The sequence below is a fragment of the Triturus cristatus genome, chromosome 5_1 (assembly GCF_964204655.1).
Source record: "Triturus cristatus chromosome 5_1, aTriCri1.1, whole genome shotgun sequence".
Classification (NCBI taxonomy): Eukaryota; Metazoa; Chordata; class Amphibia; order Caudata; family Salamandridae; genus Triturus; species Triturus cristatus.
In genome coordinates, this window is record NC_140587.1 from 786,058,819 (window position 1) to 786,080,592 (window position 21,774).

Here is a 21,774-nt window from a genome sequence, read left to right on the forward strand (position 1 = left end):
TGAGCTTTGCCTGAAGCAGGCGGAGTATAGGGACCTGGTGACGAACGCCGCCAAGACCCTCAGCAGGGAACAACAGGGCCGCCTGTATGACGTTGGGGATAAGGCAGGGAAACTCCTGGCGTGGTTGGACAGGAAAGAACGGGTCAATAGAGTGGTGCCAGAGTTGATTGGAGAGGGGGGAGAGGCGATTGTGGAACCTGAGGGGATTGTGGAGTGTTTCGCGGAGTATTTTCATAGGGTTTATTCCTCTGTGTCGGACAGGCCGCCCGAGGACTCGTCGGATCTCCTCCGTGATATCGAGTTGCCCTGCCTCTCTGACATAGATAGGGACGATTTGGATGGTGACATCACGGTTGACGAGGTGGCGGGGCGATTCGCGCGTTGAACTCGGGTAAGGCCTCTGGACCGAACGGACTGCCGATCGACCTGTACAAACTGTTCCCGGATAGGGTCGCCCCTCACCTGCGCGCCATGTTTTTGGAGGCGCGGGGGGATGGGATCCTTCCGTTGGATCAGCGGCTGGCGTCGATCGTGGTCATACATAAAGAGGGTAAACCCCGAGATAGATGCGCCTCCTATCGGCCCATTTCACTCCTCAACGCTGAGCCGAAAATTCTGGCCAAACTCCTGGCTACCCGTTTGATTAGGGTACTTGGCGATTTGGTCCATCCGGATCAATCTGGCTTTATCCCGCACCGAAACACAGCATTGAACCTTAGGCGTCTTCATGGCGTAATCGCCAGGGCGGGTACGCTGCGTGAACCGGCTGTTGTGGCATCTCTTGATGCCACGATGGCCTTTGACACGGTGGAGTGGGCATATTTATGGGCCGTGCTGGCCAAGTTTGGTTTCGGTCGCGGGTTTGTGAGTTGGGTTCGGTTGCTGTACGAGGGGCCACTAGCGAATGTTGTGGTGAATGGTCGGGCATCTACTCCGTTTCAGCTTGGTAGGGGTACTCGGCAGGGCTGCCCCCTGTCGCCTCTGTTGTTCGCCCTAGCCCTTGAACCGTTGGCTGCGTGGATACGTTGGCACCCGGATATACGAGGCCTTCGGTGGTCGCCTGATCACGAGGACCGTATTTCGCTTTATGCCGATGATATCCTGCTGTATCTTGCCTCACCTAAGAAGTCACTTATAGTGGTCTGTGACGTACTCGCCTCGTTCGGTAGGAACTCGGGACTTGTGATTAATTGGGGCAAATCGTACTTGTACGTTCTTAGTGGCGAAGTCCCACCGATCCCTAGAACATGTTCGATACAGGTTGCCCAGCAGGGTTTTGTGTATTTGGGGATTTTTATATCCATGGATCCTGTTGTGCGCTATGAGAGGAATCTGCTCCCCCCCTTGGCACGCTTGAGGCGAGATGTGGAAGGTTGGCGGAGGCTGCCGCTCTCCCTTGTTGGGCGTGCGGCCCTGTTCAAAATGATGTCTCTTCCCCGCTTCCTCTACGCCCTCCAGAACACCTTGGACTGGGTACCGGCCAAATACTTTCGGGAGGTCGAAGGCCTCCAAAGGACGTTGCTGTGGGATGGGCGGCCGCGAATAGCTATCTCGAAGTTGACGCTCCCATGGTACGATGGGGGCATTGCGCTCACAGACATTCGACGGTACTATTGGGCCACGCAGCTGAGCGCGATCAACCATGGGTTTTATGGCCCTGCCCTCAGCCCTGGGTATGCCATGGATAGGTGGCTGCTGCGCGGCGGCAACTACTACAGGGCGTTGTATTCGCGGTCCTTAGACTCGTCCCTCACGGGGCCCACAGGTGTGGCGGTGCGCGTATGGAAGATGGCGACCGACTCGTTGGGCTGGAAGGATAGGCTAACCCTCGCTACCCCATTGTTTGAATCGGAGAGATTGGGAAGACTCTGGCATACGAAGGGCTTTGATAAGTGGGATCTGATAGGTATATCCAAGGTGGGAGATGTGCTGCATACGGGGAGGGTGAAGTCCTTCGAGGAGCTGCAGACTGAGTTTGAGCTAGGGCCCTCAGAGTATTTTAGGTATATCCAGCTGCGTCACGCCCTCCGATCAGTCCTCGTGGAGGGTGAGAAGGTGCCGGAGTCCTCTCCCCTTGAGGACCGAGTCCTTGATGGTCATATGCCCGATAGCACGATTTCGCTCATATATAAGAAGTTGATAAACGTCCGGGCAGACTTGCTAATGGGGCTGAGAGAACAGTGGACCAGGGATGGCCTTGAGTTGGATAATGAGGACTGGCAGTCAGCGGCTTCCTCGCCTAAGGAGGTTGCGATCCCGTCGCGTCTGAGGCTGGTGCAGCTTAAAATACTGCACCGGGTGTATGTGACGGGGCCAAGGCTGGTCCACATGGGATTCTCGGAGGACGGCCTGTGCAGAAGGGGATGTGGTATGGTGGGTACTTTCCTGCACATCATTTGGGAATGTGGTGTCATCGTAGAGTTCTGGAGGAGAGTCCATGCAGTTATGGGGGAGGTGACGGGCATTGTGGTACAGCCGGAGGCGCGGTGCTGCCTCCTGAACGTCTGGGGGCCCACTGACCTCGATGAGGCGCAGACCCAATGGGTGACTCTGGGTAACATGGTAGCTAAAAGGGATATCGCGCGATTATGGGGCTCCTCGGGACCCCCTACACTGACCGCGTGGAAGGAGAACATGGATTGGAGCATGTTTAGGGAGAAGACGGTCTACTGCTCTAGAGGGCGCCCCCGGAAGTGGCATGCCATCTGGGGGCGGTGGAACCAATACAGGGGGGGAATATGTCTTGCCCCGGACCTGGAACCTCCCGAGGAACAGCTTTCCCCCTGACCTACTTTCCAGCCCAGTTTGGTTGTAGTAACCGTTCTGGGCCTCTGCTGTTCCCCTTCTTCCTCCGCACACAGTCTTATACTTAGTAGATGAGTGGGGTCTGGCCTCCCCTGGGGGCTTTCGCCATGGGCTTTCAATGTTCTGCCTTGCTGGGGTTTGTTGTGTGTTTTTTCTGTGTTAATTTAAAATTGGACCTTTGCATTACTCTTTGAACTGTATTGGGGACACATTACTGTATCTAACTTGCAATGCTGCCGGACCTTCGGGCTGTCGGCTGAATAGCTGTGTCCTGAATTTCGAAATAAAGGTTTACAAAAAAAAAAAAAAAAAAAAAAAAAGAAAGATTCCTGAACAAAACACAAGGTTTAACAGTCAATAGGCCATACCCACGCTATGTTCAAAGACAGCATCCAGGGGTAGTAACAACATACAGTGTAGGAAAAGTATGCCTTGATTGGCTACAGACCTCTACACTAGAGGATGTGAAACAACACTTATCTTTACTTAAGGAAGACGCAGACCGTAGGGAATTCTTGCTAGGTCCAAGAAAACCGTGTCAAAAACGTTTCATATATGCCGGCATCTATGCTGCTTATAATGAAATATGGAAGGTTACCCAAGCAGATGCTGCAGAAAGAATACGAGAAATTGATCGTATTCATTTAGAGAAATCTCTCGCTGTGGTCGACAATGGGTTAACGACTCTGTCATCCAGGATATATTCATTGGGCAACATTGTATCCTCTGCTATAGACATTGTGGAACAAGATTTGGTCCTGCTGCGTCAAGGCCAATCTCAATTACGTTCTATTCTGTCATTAGGCTGGACGCTACAAAACTTGCGTGCAGACTATGTGCCTTGGCGTTTCATCAACACGTCGTCTCTGTTTTCTGATTACAATATCACTGATAAACAGATCGAGCTGGCACAGAGGGGAGCGAAGTATACAGTGCTGAGCATTGAAAAACTGGAAAAATTTCCATTAACGGTAGCAGAAAAACCAGCTACAGAATGGATCATACATGGCAAAATAACTCTGCCTGTTACAACTTTCCAGTTTCAGTATTGCCTTAAATACATGCCAGTAGGCAAATATGAAAGGTTGGGTAAAGAATACATCAGGACATCCTGGGATTTACCTTACACACACAGATGTTGGAGTGGGGGGGGCGTGAAGTGTTTATTAACGGTACACACTGTGAAAATTACCTGAGCGGTTCACTCATATGTCCGGATATTACACGGGGCCTGTAGCGGTTCCACTGCAAATGTATCCTGCCACCTGCAAGGTTCACCAGCCGCTGTGATTAATCCAACGTTTGAACAACTTTCAAATGGGAGTTTACTCATGTTGAATGATCAGAGCTGTTGTGACATGTTGCCAGGTATCCCGTATCTAGTAACGGTTACTTCCAGGGTCCCTTGCTGTATGCAAGTCTTGTTCCCCCAAATAGACACAGTTAGGGAGCCACCTTTATGGCCTTCACTGAACATCTCTTCTATACGAATTGATACTTTAAGCAGAATAAAAGCCATTCTTTTACAACAAACTGTGCCTTTGACCTCGGCCAAAGAAACCTATGATCTACAAATTGCAAGGACTTCGGCTGAGATACAGGCTCTGTTAAGGACAAATTGCCCTACACATTTCACAGAAATGTTGGGACGTATCTTAAACATGTCTGATACGAGCGGTATTGTGCATGTATTTAAGACCGTATGTTCGGGACTGTTAACTCCTTTTCAAGCAGTCCTCGGAATCATTCCAAACTTCATGCACTCGGTGTTTGGTGGTCTTCCGGTAATTCTAGCAATCGTCGCAGGACTCCTGTTTTTATTCCTTCTGCTACGCTATGGCAAGCCAATCCACCAGCGTCACTCCCAGCACCTTGGAGAATGCTCTCCTGGAAAGGAAGTGTCGTGAGCGCATAGTGCAAATATTGGGTTTACCTCGTCTACGAGAACTAAATATCACATTGTTTCTGTCGTTCAGACCAATCTGGCAAGATTGCATCTTACCTTTTCTATGCTGCCTGCTTTGCGGTGAAGAATGCGTGCTAGACATCTGTCTAACACTCCCATCAGTCGTGCCAATGGATATCGATACTCTGCTGGACCCGATAACGGCCCATGCTCTGTGTTGTCCCCAGAGGCTACTGATCCTGATGACGGCATTGATTGAGATCTCACAGACGCAACATGCTACTGCTGAGGTACGAGATGGATCAACAGCCAAACAGGTATCAACGAACACTGCTACTGACGATGCATCACATCTATGTGCAGTTAGTCTTCTAAACGAGGTAATCGACCTATCACCGACAGCAATAGACAACTTTTTGTCTACGGGATTAGAGGATTTCAGGTTTTCCCCAGCATCTTCAAATAACTTTTGATTTGGCTCACAGTGTACCATGTAATCTATGAATTTGGCCTTCATGTTTTCAAAACAAAAAGACAAAATTTAGAACTTTCGTAAAGATCGCACTTTTAGGAATATTGACTTTTTCTTTTATGGCTAAAAGCTCTGCTTACAGTAGAACTATTCATAGAGAACAGACTTCTTTGAAACACTTCCAGGGACACTCTGTCACCTTTTTCCACATTTATGTAATCATGACATGAAATGGCTCTAAACTTTTTTCCTTTCTGTAACACTGGACCATTTCATTGCACATGTGTATATGTTTCGGTTCATTTACTTAGCATTCACTGTAAATATATGCTTAGAATGTACCATTGCTTTAATATGTACAGCACCTTTGCATTTCATGTCTAGCAAAGTTTTTTAACTAAGACTTCTTTTAATATGCTTTTAAAAATGTTTTTATTGAGCATGTGATACTCAATTTTATGTGTTTAGCATGTTTAGCATTTAGTAATATCGATCATTCGTCAATGGAGTGGGTGTTGTGTTTCGATTTAGATACCCGTATATAGGTTTCCCTGAATCATGTCCTTATATAGGCAAAATTCGCTTTGCCCTTATATAGGCACAGAATCCCAGTCCTTATTTAGGCATTAGCCATGCAATCCAAATACAGGCATGGTCACCTACATCAGTCCATCCCACGTCACAACGAGTTCTTAGAAACCAGACCCTTAAGCCGGACGGGACTTTCCCTAGCTCGGATTATTGATTTCTCCTAGAACTCATCTATTATGCATGAACTACTATTCCTTAGTGGTTCATCCATTTCGTCTTCGTCTGCATAAACTTTATGTCAATGCTAGCCTTCCTAAGCACCTTCCAGGTATAAATATACCTTCCCTTACCATGGCAAACCACGGCACGACTCAGCACGACTTGACTGCACGGTTCGCCATGGCAAGTTCGGAAGAGACCATATCCCAGCCTGACACACTGACCAGACACTGTCGTCCCTGCTCGCAGAGAATCCAGCTTCCAGTTTTCTGACTCTCTTCGCGGGGTGTTAGAGTTTTAGACCCGGAAAGAGATTCCCACCTCTCTCATTCTAAAGGTATGGAGCTGACTGGAACTTAGAGGGACTCTTGGCATACTAAACTTAGTATATACCATACTATAGAAAACAGCACCTACTTCTTACCTCGTACTACACTTAGGTTACGTACACTGGGGTAGAACTATTTAGAAGCATCAGATGAGTATTCACTTTTTAGCCTGTGTTATTTATGTATGTATATATGATTATATGTCACAGCTAAAAGACAATGCTATTGCAGTATTATATCTTCTTACTGCTTACGCTGTGCATATTATATCTTGCTTACTGTCTAATGATTGTAACAGCTCATATCTCTTACACGAGAAACAAGACTGTTCAATAAACCCTTTTTAGTGAAACGACCGTCTATCTATTTCTGTGTAACTCTGGAGAAACTAAGCCTGCACAATTGACTGAGTGAAACGGTTATCTATTGTTTCCACGATTCTGAGATGCGTTCCGATTCTAAGGGAAAGAAAGTTGCTGAATTTCCAGGGTCCTTTTAACCAGCCACAACACTATTCGAAGTATGGATGGCAACCACTTTTTCCACAACCCTTGTTTCCCCCTAATTCATACAGGCCGCCTTTTTTAGGTAGGGGAAGAGGCCGAAGGAAAGCCACGAATCAGGTACATTGGGAAGAAAAGGACCCAGTGGGCCTCAATACACGGAGCAAGACACGGGAACGCCAAGCAGGGACAAGCAACAGCCGAATCTAGTAACAAATCTAGCAACTAGACCATTGACAATCATCGAAGAAAAAGTACTTAATAAAGGATTAGGCTTCGTTCCAACCTCAAGGTTAGACAAATTCCAACTCCATTGTGAACTATCCGGATTTTTCCGGAAACTCAAACTCAAAGCTTTTTTGGAAAAGAAAGGAGAGAGATCAAATGATCAAGATCAAAATGAGACAGGACTACGACCAAAGTCCACATTCATACCACCAACTCACACTATCCCAGTGGAAGTATCAGCCTTCGAACAGGCAGTTTTTAATGACATAGAAAATCTAGAACCCAAACGACCCTTTCAGAACATGAGTAAGGAGGAAAACGCTGCGATACAAAGTTTGAAAAATTGTGAGACCATTGTCATCAAACAAGCTGACAAAGGGGGTGGAGCGGTGGTCCAAGATAAGGAAGCCTATCGTAATGAATGTCAGAGGCTACTGTCGGACGACAGGAACTATCGCAAACTGACTACCAATCCCACCTCGGACCTGAAACAAGAGATAAGATCTCTGGTTGATCATGCTGAAACCAAGGGGTATATCTCTAAACAGGAGGCGGATTTCCTGTGCAATAGTGAAGGTAAAATCCCCTATTTCTATACCTTACCTAAAATGCATAAAAATAAAATTCCTCCACCCGGCAGACCCATAGTATCGGATATTGGCTCCTTATTGGAACCATTGTCACGCTTTTGTGACGTTTTTCTTAAGACCATTGTACAAAACACAACGACATATTTACAAGATACTAAAAGTCTGCTACAACTCCTGGAAGATATCAAAGTTAATGACACCACAATACTGGTGAGCTTTGATATTGAAAGCTTGTATACAAGCATTCCCCAGGATGATACCCTGGAAGTTCTCAAGAGAACCCTTGATGAAACTAATTGGACCTATCGGACACCCAAGAATTTCGTTCTGGAATGTGCCAAACTGGCTTTGAAGAAGAACTTTTTAGAATTCAAGGGTACCCTCTACCTTCAAACAGGGGGTACTTCGATGGGAAGCACATAGGCGCCGAGTGTGGCCGGACTCTATGTTTTTGATTTTGAGAAAAAGTTCATACTTAACGAACAGAACCCATTTTCCACCTACATCAGTTTCTGGAAAAGATACATCGACGATGTCCTTGCCATTTGGCAAGGACCAGGAGACACCCTCTCTGAATTCTGTCAGTGGATCAACACTTGTGATCAGAATTTGAGGTTCACCTACATTAAAGATCCTAACACCATGGTCTTTTTGGATGTTGTGATCACCAAGGAAAACGATCGTCTTGAAACAAGAACCCATTATAAACCAACAGCGAAGAACAACCTGCTAAGCTTTGAAAGCTTTCACCCTAGGCCACTTAGAGAAAATCTGCCTTATGGCCAATACTTGAGACTACGCCGGAATTGCAGTAAGATCACCGACTACCGCAAACAGGCGATAGATCTCACAAGGAAACTAACAGAAAGGGGTTATCCGGAAGGAATTCTCACCAAGTGCCAGAAAAGAGCACGTAACCAGCCCAGAGCAGCACTCCTGGAAAACAAAGTTGTAACAGAGGATAAGGCACCGCTGACCTGCGTGACTACATACAGTACGGCATCGAACTTGATCACGAAATCAATCAACAAACATTGGACTATTCTGAATACTGGTAACCTAAAGTGGGAAAAACCATTGTTCTCCTTTAAGAAATATAGAAGCCTTAAAGACTCCATAGTGAACACGCGTCCAAAAGGAATGGTCCAAGAAAAACAAACCACTGTCCTGAATGCATGGGGCCTACCAGACATCACTGGACACTACAAATGTGGTAACTGCAGTGTCTGTCATCTCACAGACAACGCAAAAACATTAGAACTGGAACCAGGCAAAGTATGGACTTTGAGAACACACACCAACTGTAATAGTGCCAATGTTGTCTACAGGATTATCTGTCCCTGCAACCTTCAGTACGTGGGAATGACTAGTAGAAAAAACAGAGAATCTGCGAACATCGTAGCACTATTAGGTGCAAAAAATCTATGACTAAACTCACTGAACACTTTCTCTTGATGAACCATACAACCAACGACATGAGGTGGACCATCATAGAGCAAATAAAGACAGGAAACAGGTTGCAACAACGTTTATTCGAAAAAGAACAACGCTGGGTATATAGATTATCCACTCACAAAAGTAGATTGAATGATAACATTCCGTGGAATTCTGTCCTATCCCAGTAGCCTTTCCCATTTTTTCAGAAGAAACTACTAACATCTGACGCCCAGCAGAATTCTATGGCTGACCGTCAACATTAACGATAATCCTTTATGGATGTGTCACCCTTCTACCTGATGGAATGCACTCCCCTCCTTTTGCCGGTTCTCCATTTGAAACAGGCGCTTTTGTCCATTTGTTTTTAGGGATATTATGCCCTCCAACCCATGACCTGTGGCAATTCCGTTTTTCAGGTCATTTAACTTCCCCTTTTCTCTTTTCCTTCTTTTTCTCTTATGTTGAAAATATCACTAGCCATCACCCCCCAATTGCAGCAATACCGAGCCAGAAGCGTCCTTAGTTACCCGCGCGCTCCCTGCACTCAGGCGCTTTTCCAGCAACCGCATTGGTTCATTCTAGGACCCGCCCCCAGCTTCCCTTCCATGACCATCACGCCTCTCCTTAGGCGAGCGTCATAGCTTCCCCTGGTTACTCCAATCCGAGATCCATGCCCTTGACGCGGCCACGCCCCCTCACATCACCAACCCGGATATACTTAGGATTTATCTTTACACCGGCAATCCCTCGATGTCAAACGGGACGCCGATGCGGGTCATGGTTTAGGCACAACAGCCGAGTCCGTTTCACACGCAGTAAGTTTACAGACTTGATGCGGGTGGGCACCGCGAAGTCTGTCCGTTTTCGCAACGCACCCCTTTTAACTCTTCGACCCTACTGCGTTCTCCCGTAGATCATGGTAGGAACAAGCTCCCTGACCCCGGCACCCTTGAGGCACGCGAATTTAGCGCCGCTAGTAAGGCTCGTACTTACAGCTTTGTCTTTTCATCTTTCTGTCCATTTATCGCTAGTGTACCACACTATTCCATCGAGCATGCTCTTTTATGTTGATTTTATAGACTCACTAAGTTGAGTAAGTGCGCAGACACCCACGTAAAAGTGAATTATTAACAGTCAGTGTGTATTTGTTGAATGACGAGTGTGACTTGTGCTAGACACTAGACCACTCGCCACCTAAAGTGTGCACCCCAGTATTTCCTGTGAGAGTGCACAATAACACACATCTGTTTAAGTGGGTTGTATTTATGGATCACGGGTGAATTTCAGCCCAGCTGATTATACAAGTTTGGACTTATAATCGAGCACCCTTGTAGCACTGATTTTAGGTGGCACTATTAGCATGACTGAAGTATTAGTCACTTGGCAACGTCTTACAAACATTGGATGTTGAATGAGAGGAGCCTGATATTAATGTTGTATACAGAACTGTTTATGTTTTGCGTATATTGTCCTTGTTTTGTCTTCACAGGCACTTTTCCTTTCTAGAAATTCAAGGAAGGATGTTTCCCCACTGTAGTACATGAGGGGATTTTAATTTAACCAAGGGTAGGGTACACATTAGCGTGTGTAGACCACCCTGGTTATCAACACCAGTCCTGACGAAAACCTGGAGATTCTGCCACTAGGTTGAAACATGTAGACCACTTTTACTTTTTCACTTTACTTCATTTTTAAAATACCTTAGGTTAATCTAACCCCACACAATATCTCCTGATTTTTTAACATTGTCCAGTTGCTCCAGAATAAAAGATTCTTTATCCATAGAGAGTTAAACCTGGCCAATTTTTAAATCACTTTTTCACTGACACACACCAAAAGAGAATACCAGCTCCACTGTAATCAGGCGTCGCAGCACACCCGGATGGCATTCGGCTATCCGGGTGGGACCCCGATGATGAAGCATGTCACCAACTAGGTTGGTGAGTGAGGGGTCTTCTCAATAAGGACGATTCTGTCCTTTCGGTGCACCTCTCCCCAGTTCGGAGGCACTTAGGTACCTCCTAGGGTGTACTTCTTATAGTGTTTATGTATGTTTATGCGTTTGTCAGAAACTAATCCCTTCTTGTTCATTCAAGAAGTTTCTAGTGACCTCTGAGTTAGCTGGCACACACAAGTAATTAAGTTTAATGTACTCGATAGGGGCATACTGACCTTAGTCCTATGCAAAAACTATAGTGTATATTATTCCAATGTGCAGAGCCTATAAGGGAAATAGGAACTACACTACAGGACAAAATATCGTCTTCCTATGCTTTGTATGTAAAAGACAAAATATTGACTACAAAAACATGGAACATCAAAATAGCGTCACAAAATAGCCAAGTATATCTACATTTTAATATATATTATCATAACTTTAAAAAACATAGCACTTAAAAAATTCCCACATGTAAAAAATATGATATAATTTTTTTTATAATTTACAAACATTAAATAAAATATATGTTTTATATTAAATGTGGAAAAATATTAAACATAACAGAAATATTTAAAATGATAAAATGAACACAAATAAAACAAAAATACTTATAATAATTAAAAACACTAAATTAAAATTATACATATGCAAGCAAAGTATTAACATTTACACAATACTAAGGATAATATTTAAAAAATAAAATACATAATAAAAAAATGAATTAAAATAAATTTTAAATTAAGTCACAAATATAAATCTTAAAAAAATAAAAGCAAAAAGTGCACACAAAAAAGTAAAAATTGTAGCAGCCAAATGTATTAATTTCACTCCAGAATAAGCAACAGTAAGAAAAGTATTGTACTTTGGAGGGTTCTGTTCTACTATTACCACTGCAATCCAAACAACATTAGGAAAAGAGTTGGACTTTGGAGGGTCAGATTTACTATTCCCTCTTCAACGTAAACAAAAGTAGGCAAAGTATTGGACTTTGGCAAGATACATTTACTATTGCCACTCTATCTCAAAGAACAGTAGGGTAAGCGTTGGAGTTTGAGGGTTCAGATTTACTATTCCCACTCCAATCTGAGCAACAGTAGGGAAAGTGTTGGAATGTGGGGTGTTCATATTCAGTATTCCCATGCCAAAGATTGGAAAACTTAAATGTACTATCCCACCCCAAATTATAAAAAATGTACATAAATATATTAGTATAAAATATATTTTAACAAATATTTAAATTGTATTTTTTTTTTAAACAACACATTTCTACAAATTAAATGTAACACATTAGCAATTAATAATGTATACAACATTAAATTATTTACCATCTAAAAACATTAAAACATATATATATTTAAAAAACTTCACAACATGCTACCCCAAAAATGCAACACTCACAAAAGCATATTAAAATAATACTTAATATAATAATTTCAAATTAAATATTAAATATACTTCCCACCCTATTCCCCTACAAACCCAATACTCCACAAATAAACAGATTCAAATAAAACTAAAAAAAACTTTAAATATTACCATTAAAAAAATCTATACTAAAAAAAAACACACAAAGTTAACGTTAAAATAATAATATCTTACAAAACAAAAACGAATAAAACACAAAATAATGAAAAAACATGATGATTTACAACTATATGTGAAAACAATGTAAAGTACCTAAAAATAATACATTCTGTATTCTCTCCCACAATATTTTTTTTGACATGATATTTTTGAAACAATATTTTGTCAGACATCACCCAGGTTATCATTATTTATTGGGTGAGATAAATACCCCCTACTACGGGTGCACTTGTAATCAAAGCGTATGAACTGTAAATAAAAGGATGACTTTACGTTTTCCACAGCTCCAATGTCATTATTAACCTGCTACATGATGTCTAGTAGACCATACACCCATGTAGAGATATCTAAGTCTCTAGAGTGGTGTCATGCCCCCCTGTCTATTCAGTATGGTTGAACCTGTTTACTGTGAGACTCTTAATGAATCCTGATGGAGCTGGTCTGTTTCTGTTTTAATTTCTTCAGATTTCTTGTTATGGGTTTTAATAATCAGTAATGACATATGGTAACTGTAAGATACATGTGAGATTCCTGTGTGCATAAGGGGGCCCTAGATTTCACCCTTCTTCCACTGTGTCCAGTTTAGGAAAAGTTTAGGAAAAGTTATTTCCTGTTTGTATCCCATTGACTGACAACCAGCTTGCAATTCCTGATGAGTAGGTATGTTCTGTTAGACTATGCTAAGCCTAGTAGGCTGCTACTTTCTTTAACAGTTCCTTAAAGCAGCATCACTTCAGTGAGTTAGCACCTTTGAAATGCTCAGAATATTTAAAAACAATAGCAGGGGGGCCGGCACATCTTGCGTGTAAGAGGGAGAGCACGCGCTACATTAAAAAAAAAGCACATACCTTGCCGCTGCCAGGTCCCGCGTCTTCTCGCTCGCTTGTATCAGACTCCAGGTCGGAACAGGAAGCAGGCAGCCAGGCTCCTACCCCTAAGCCAATCAAAACAACGCAATGCAGTGTTGTGATTGTTCTGAGCACCGTAACACGGCGCCCCGCCAGGGACTGTAATGAAGCCTGCATAGAGAACAGGGAAGTGCATATGACTGTTGTGGGCGGCCCGAGAGGGCTGACCAAACAGTCTTTGTGCACACAAGTGTTCTACCACTCTTCCCCTGCTCTGCAGCCCACCCCCTCACGCACGCTGCCGCAGCAGGAGGACAAAATAAAATGATAATAACCATCCGTTATTATAACATTTTTTCCCTTTCTTTTGCTGCTTCCAGGCAATGGGGCAACGCTCCTCCACCTTAGCGGAGGAGCCACCACTGAACTATATGGTGTGGCCGACAAGTTATTATAAATACTTTGCATTGAAGTTTCAAACATGTTTCTTAAAAAAAGCATGAAAGTCCATACATGAACATTGAGATAGAATAATCTTTTTTAAAAGGGTATCAGATATTCATAACCTTTAGGGGCTTAATACCGGTACAGCACCTACCTTGCAAGCCCCTCATCCCCCACGATAGATGATCACATGTCTAGCAAATGGTCAAGTCCCAAAATCGTGCCAATCATTTCCAAAATTTAAAGGGATCTCTGTTTATAGCTGTTAAGATATCAATTCAACTCAATTTTGACAATCTTTATTCGGTTGCATCAACCATAAATGATAAAAACCAATACATCATAGTTATGAGAACAGAAGTTTAAATACAAAAATTATTAAAACAGTAGTCAATTGAAACTCACGTCACCGCAAATCCATTAATCACCGTAAGCACACCCAAAGGACAAGCTCAACTGATCACTGTCCAGGGGATCACAACTATTCCTTACAGGTGAATACAGCTCACCAGTAAAAATGACTTAAAAAACTTCCATAGATTTCTTACACTTTACCACTGATTTAAAAAAAAAAAAAAAAGCAGACACTGAAACATACATCCCAGCTGCCAAGTTGCTGCAAGTATAATAAGGCTTCATTACACTTCACAAAATAAAAACATTTTAAAATCTGTTCAAGAAACAAAATAAAATAATTCCTATTAAATGTATAAAAAAAGGAAAATACAACAATGATTGTGCAGAGGCCCCGTTGCAGGGGCAGGCAGTTATACGCAGATATGCACAAATATACAAAGATTCCCCATGGATGGGCATCTCCCTGAAAACACAACAGTCTCCACACAGTCCCGGCCCTGAAACGAAATAGAAGATATGTTTCCTATCCAATAAATTCCAGGGCGAGATAAGACACCAGTTCTGGCAATGCTAGGGTTACAATATAATCCTTCACCAAGCAATTATTATATTCCTGATCCAGTCTTTGGTTCAGGGAAACATCCCTGAACTTGCCTTTAACCAGTAATTTGTCTGATCTGACTAGATTGTGCGGTGCGGAAAATAAGTCAGACAAACCTCGCGAGTCCTATGTGCAAAGTGCAACCAAGGGATAGAGAGATCATTCTCAAGCTTAAGGCAATCTAAAATCACCTCCGAGTTGAAACCAGTCTCAATGTTGGCCCATATCTCTGACCCATAACAATAGCAGGGTCAACCTAATCCTTTCAGAAAGATAGGAAAGGTTCAGCTCTGAATGAAGAATAAAATGTGAGCTGGACGGCAGGGGATTAAAAAGACGCCTAAAGATACGATTTTCCTCAGTCCGGAGGGCAGAAGAACTTTGAGACCCTCAAATCCGTGCTCCATGCAGAGCAACTAAGACACACTGCTGGTTGTAGATTCTTAAATAGGGAAAAACTGAGTCCCTAAATCTGGTCGTCAGTAAGAGGTTCAGGATGGCCCCAGCTGCCCTATAGAGTTTCATACATGAGATGTTAATCTGGGGCTGCCACGACCCTCTCGAATTGAAAGCGACCTAGAGATAACAAAAGTTGGTCACACAACTCAGGGGCTGACCCCTAACTGTCATAGACACCATGCTTCTCTTCCCTGGGCCACACACCATAATGTGAGACTTCCTGAAGTTTGATGTTAAATCAAGGGTGCCCATAAATGAAACAAATGATTCCTCTAAACTATGTAAAGCTCTCGGAGTCCTGGCCAACAAAACAGCATCATCGGCATAGAGTAATGCTGGTAACGGGGTGTTGGCAATTTTGGAAACATCATCAGTAGCTGCACCCAGATAGGGGTTATTTTTGTTAATACATAAAATAAAACAGAAGAGGCACCAAAATACACCCCTGGTGCACTCCACGAACCAATGGAAAAATATCAGAGGTCTCACCCGCTGGGCCATACCGTACTTTTGCATTTAAGTTCTCATGTAGAATATACAGAAAATTTACAATGGTGTCCTCAACGCCCATATCCAACAGCTTGAGCCAAAGCTTGGTCCTATTAATGGAATCAAAAGCTGTTGACAGATCCATAAATGCCAAGCACAGGGGACAGAGCTTGGCTGTCGTATAACTACCCAGGATCAGCTGCAAATTCAAACATCGTTCATGGTACCCATTCCGGGGCAGAAACTTTATTGAAAAGGAGATAGGGTATTATTTTGACATGTCCAGTCTTTAATCTGCTGGAAAATTATGACTTTTACAGTGCAATCGATGAGGGAGATCAGGCGATAGCATTTAAGCAGGTTCCTTTCACCTTTTTTAAAGATAGGGACAATAATCGAGATCGCCCATGACCTCGGGATCTCATAGCAAAAAGAATTGTTAAATAAATTTACAAACAAGTGGCCCCAAAGGTCAATGTTACATATAAAAAGGTCAAATGGAACCCCATCCGGCCCTGGAGATTTACGACCCGGGCTTTGTTCGCATCCTCAACTTTGGGCAGTGTGATTTACAGGGGTGATATATCACCTAACCTAGCTCTCAGAGACATATCTTCTGCTACTTGATATATAGAAGTAAAGTGTGCAACCCAAGCTGAACCAGTTATATTACAGTTTGATTGGGGTATTTCTCAGTCGAATATTATTGACTGTTCCCCAGAACACTCTGCTACAATTAGCCAAGGCTGACATCTCGGGTTGTTCCCAGTCTTTACAAAGTAGGGAGTTTTTCCTATACCCAAGAGTGAGTTTGTTGGATTTCCTTGCCTTTCGGACTTCCACAGGATCCCTAGGGTCCGAGGCAAGAATCCTTCTCAGATGGCGATTTGCCGCTGAGCAAAAACCATCAGACCACCTTAGGCATTTAGGGGTCGGTTTAATTGTTTTCATTAGGTGACTCTTAATACTGTCACATAAGAAGCACTAATGATCTGAAAGGACTTCTCCACTCTCCTCAGCCAAGCAGCCCGGAAAAGATGACAGGTGTTTCTTCACGAAAAGGCAGAGAGTAACCCTAGGTTTCTTGAGAAACCACACCAGTCTTAAACCATTGCCGGCATGCTTAGCAATTTCAATAGCAGCTACCAAGGAATTTGCCTTCCTAACCGGAAAAAGACCAACGGCCAGAAGAGCATTGTGATCCCCCCATCAGGTCTTTACCACTGTGCTCTGAGAAAACCATGGATGAAAGTTTCTAGTTACAAAAATGCCATCTATGATGGAGGCCCGCCCGCTCCCTCTGTAGATGGGTAAAGTTGGGCTGCCTCATTCAAGAAACAGACCAAGTCCACTAAATCATGTCCTCCTAAATAGAGACACAGCTATACCCCTCTACCCTTGTTAACACGTTTTAAAATAATGGGGCCTTTAATACCCAAATCCTCAGGGCTGACGATAAGTTTGGTGTTAAAATCTCCGCAAATGATTTATTTAGGCTGTTCTAGAGACACAGACTGCAGTTTGCTTAAAAACATAAATAATTCCCTAAAATACACACAGGTAGGTTTGGTAAAATCATTATTATAAAAATGTATCGGATAGAAATGAGAAAGGCACAAATCATCCTTAATAGGCAAGACTTGGAAAGCCAAACAGCCAGAATCGATCACATTTACACTAAGGGTTAATTGAAACCATACTGAAAGACCTTCCCTGGCTCTGCCCTGTGGCGGACTAGCCACTCTAAAACCATATTTAACAACTGCGCCTGGGACTCCAGCTGATAAATGGCAACATTTGGGCAGGGTGCAGGAGGGATGTTGATATGTGCTAATCTTTCTTGGGGTACAATTGATTCTACTTCCATCTGAGCTGACCCGAACTCGTTGTCTCTGTTGTTCATGTTGACCTCATACACGCACCCCTCCCCTCACCTTTGGAGGGCCTACAGAGCTGTGGATTACCAGGGGTGCTTGCAGAAGTATAACCTGACCCCTGGGTTGCCAAAGCCAACTGGGAGTTGGTCTCAGGAACGCCCCTTATCACTCCAGAATGGCTGTTCATAAATGTCATAGAATCCGACGATGAATGAGCATTCGTGAGTACTCCAACATCCTTGCTCAAGGGGTGGTGCCCCCCATCTTCAAAGAGTAAGCTGAGATTCAATATCTTCTAAACTATGTATCAATGGAGATAGCTCAGTCCGCAGCAACTCTTTCAGTCTGGAACTATTGCATTCCATAAGGCGCTCCTCATCAGAATAAAAAGTTTCGATATTGGCCTACATCAGATTTACCCGGGTGCCCCTCCTTAACCTTTTGGTTTTGATTACCATCTCGGAGTTATTCTGAGGTGGCAAACTTCCAGCCTGTGAAATATCTATCTCCAAAAGGTTCTCGGAAGAACAGGGGGGCGACACAGCCAAGCGTGACAATGCTAAATCCACAGCTGGCGAAAAACTTGTGGCAGCACCAGAGTCAAATGAGAGTCTTCTCTCTATGAGGGCTATTTCCATACTGATAACCCCCATAGCCCTTTCTAACATCCTGTCGATGGAAGTACTCTTGGCGGGGAAAACAATAGGACCACCAGGGATTTTGTTTTTCCCATCCTGCTCAAAGTGGCTGCAACCAGTAATATGTGAATAATAGAGGCATGACCGTGCTCCTCATCTTTCCCAGCAATGCAATGTCTGAGAATGGCAAACACGAGAAAAAGCAGTTGCCTGACGTGGGACAGGTCAAAGAGAGGGGGCCAAACCCATCCTCCTCAGGGCTCTGATATGAGCAGACAGGTTCATCTCTTGGCCCGGTCTTCACCCGGGCCGATGCCCGGGCATGTCCTGTGCAGTCCTGCGCAGTGGCAGTCAGGCCGTTGCTTAATAGCATGGTACAGGTACGCCCCGCTTCCTCCCAAGCAGCCTCGGGTCACCGGCAGTTGTGGGACATGTAGCTCCCCTATTCCACAACAAGTACCCCACGGTCTTGTGCAACAAGTGCACACGTTTTTAAAGCTAACCCTGGTTAGTTAGATATGGGAAGGTTTTTTGAAGCACTCTAGTTGTTACCCACTAGACTGTGGGGAAGGAAGCAATTCCTTTTGTTAATTTTACCCTCACACACTCTTGTAGTGTCATGCTTCATCATCAGGTCACCCCGACTCCTACAGGTCAGGGTGGGCTCAACCGTATTCCAGGGAGCTCTTGAAAAAATGTATATGGCCATGGGGTGTTTAAAGATTAAAAATCCTCAGACATGTCCCAGTATCCCTTTATTCATGGAACTGTCGGGGATATTAAAATACAAAATAATGGGGGTAATTTGGAGTTTTATGGTCCTATGACCATAAAACTCCAAATAACCCCCCTTAGTTTGTAGGAGTTAGGAGATGGGGTAACAACTAAAGTACTTCAAAAAAACCTTCCCATATCTAACTAACCAGGGTTAGCTTTAAAAACTTGTGCACTTGTTGTACAAGACCGTGAGGTTCTTGTTGTGGAATAGAGTTTAACACGGGAGGATGTACTCCCACTAGAGATCCCCTCTTTGGTCTTACGGCACAGGAGAAGGTTCCATAGTTTTCTTACGCGTTACTCCCCCACAGCAATCTCTTATCTTTGGTCCCGCGCTGCAGGAATCAGGCCTGCGCTTAAAAGCGGTACAGGTGCAGCCCCGCCTCTTCCCAGCAGCCTCTGGTCACCTGTAGTTGTGGGACGTGTAGTACCCCCACAGCAATCTCTTGTCTTTTAGGTGAGTTTTGTTGTCCTTTGACTTAACAGTATCAGGTAAATAAGGGTATCTTCCAGAAGTGTCCTTTCCTCTTCCCAAAGTGAAAGAATGTCAGCAAGCTACAAATATCTTTCTTTCTATAGCATTTTGCCAGTCACTGCCTGTTCATTGACAGGACAAGATGTGACATCGTAACCAGAGAGGCCAAAGGGGTGCTTCTCTGTCTCCCAACAGACTAGATCATGTCACTAACCTCAAAATTGTACTGTACTAACCTAGGCAAACAACCAGGTAGATCAAAAACACAGGGAAAATTAAATTTCCCCAACGATGATAGTCAAGGCCTGTGAAATTAACCATAACTCCACCAAGGAACCACTTTCTCCTCTTGTTTTTATTTTTTTTAATTGATCTACAAAATAAATTGTTACCAAAGTTTCTAGAATACAAATAACCAGCAGACACAGATATGTTTTATACAAAGAGATTACTTTATCTATTTTTATAATGACCGTCTGATGTCCCTAAGCAAAGACGAGATTGCTATGAGAATTCAGGGGCACAGACGTCTGGGTATGTAAAGTGAAGTACACAATTAATGGCAGGATCTTTCACTGGACACAGGTTAGTGGATCAAGGGTTACGGTAGAGGGGAGCGCGAGCGGGAAATTGGTCAATTTTTCTCGTTACATCTCTGAGGTGGTAAACTGGGCGGGTGGTCCCTGATTTGTCTGTATGTAAGCATGCATTCAATCGCTCTCTTACCGCTATACCACATCTACAGATCCAGTCTCTTTATGCAGAAAAGATGTGGGAAGGCATGTAGGGTCCGCCCTTGGAAACAACGGCCAATCCTACAAGATTTCACCCCACACAGATCGGGACACTTAATTTCATTGGCGAATTGAGCAGCGTGGAGCATCATGATTGGTTCTGTGATAGGGCGCTGTTCCAGTGATGATACATATTCATATTATAAAGTAGATTAGGTTCAGACGACCAAAATGCATTTGTTAGTAGTTGGCAATTGATTGTGTCAACAATACTGGTGCATATGTAAAATCAAATCAATGGGGCTCAGCAAAAAAAGCAACACTAACATGTCACATGGAGGAATAACAAAGCATGATGGGAGTCCGCCTTAGAAAATAGATTATTTTATAAGTAACTTGGGGCAGGCATCACTTGAATCATTTGGGAGTCCTCCTACTGCTCAAAAAAATGCAGGAACATTATTGGGATCCCATGCCAAATAATCCACAGCCATTTAAAATAACACAATTGCATTTTTAGATCTTGTAGTGGTTTCTCCAAAACAAAACAAACTCACCAAAATATTAGGTTGATTATAAGAGAGAGAAAATGAATATGAAAGACAGTGTCTGATACTTTGTATATCTTTTAGGTTTATCTAAAGTTGGAGAAGAATTTGTTGACGGGGAAGTAAAGAAAGCCCTTGCAGGGGTGAAAAAAATGAAGATTATAATGGACAAAAATGTGGAACAACACGAAGACCTGATGAAGTCTTTGAAAAGAAGCAGTGATGAGAAACAGGTAACACAGATGAGGCCGGTTCAGTAGTGTGTGGTGTGCGGTTAATTACACAGAGGTTGGCCCACGTCAGTGTGGAGGAGCCCATTGAGACTGTGCCAGCATTTCTTGCATCATGAGATCTGAATGGCATTGATGGATGAACAATGTGAGAACTATCAGCAACTTTAACATAGAATGGAAACCAGTCTCTTTTTTTTAGATAGCTCTAGATAGAACTTTCTGTTTGTTGTAGTTCCCTCTTGTACCTCACGCCTGTACTCAAAGGTCGTGATTGCAATATGCACAGGCTTGCTCAGCAATAAATGTTATTAATAAAAAAAATCAGACAAGGCATGTACTGATTTGTTTATATTGGTATATAATAAAAACTGTGTATTATGTTGTGCACCTTTGGACAGATCCTACAGGAATGCTGTGGGGCTGCTTTTAGTGGCATATGACTATCCAGGCTCGCCTGCACTGCCCGTTATTATCAGCAAGATGAGCGAGCCAGTCCAGCCCAGCCTGAGCACTGCGTCGGCAGCAGCACCTCTACTCCAGCCTGCATGAGGACCGAAAGGCCTAAGAACCACTCAGGCTTGGTTTAGCGCTAACAGGCACCAGGTGTTTTTCCTTTGGGCAGGCAGGGTAGGGGGATGGTTTCATTGGTGGTGTTGGCTGGTTTTGTTGCTGGGGATGGGTCAGCTTTGTTTCTTGTTTGCAGTGCTTCAGTTCTTTAAAAACAAACCATACAAAACAAGCAGGGCCAGAC

The 21,774-nt window shown here is 43.6% G+C and overlaps 1 protein-coding gene across 2 annotated transcripts in view; it reads left to right on the top strand.

Moving 5' to 3' along the window:
- Positions 1-21,774, top strand: part of CLUL1 (clusterin like 1) — a 126,497-nt gene that overhangs the window by 23,288 nt on the left and 81,435 nt on the right. For both annotated transcript variants that reach the window (XM_085605805.1, XM_085605804.1), the window contains one exon: positions 20,875-21,023. In XM_085605805.1, the coding sequence (XP_085461931.1) occupies positions 20,875-21,023 (149 nt within the window). The remainder of the gene's footprint in view (positions 1-20,874; positions 21,024-21,774) is intronic.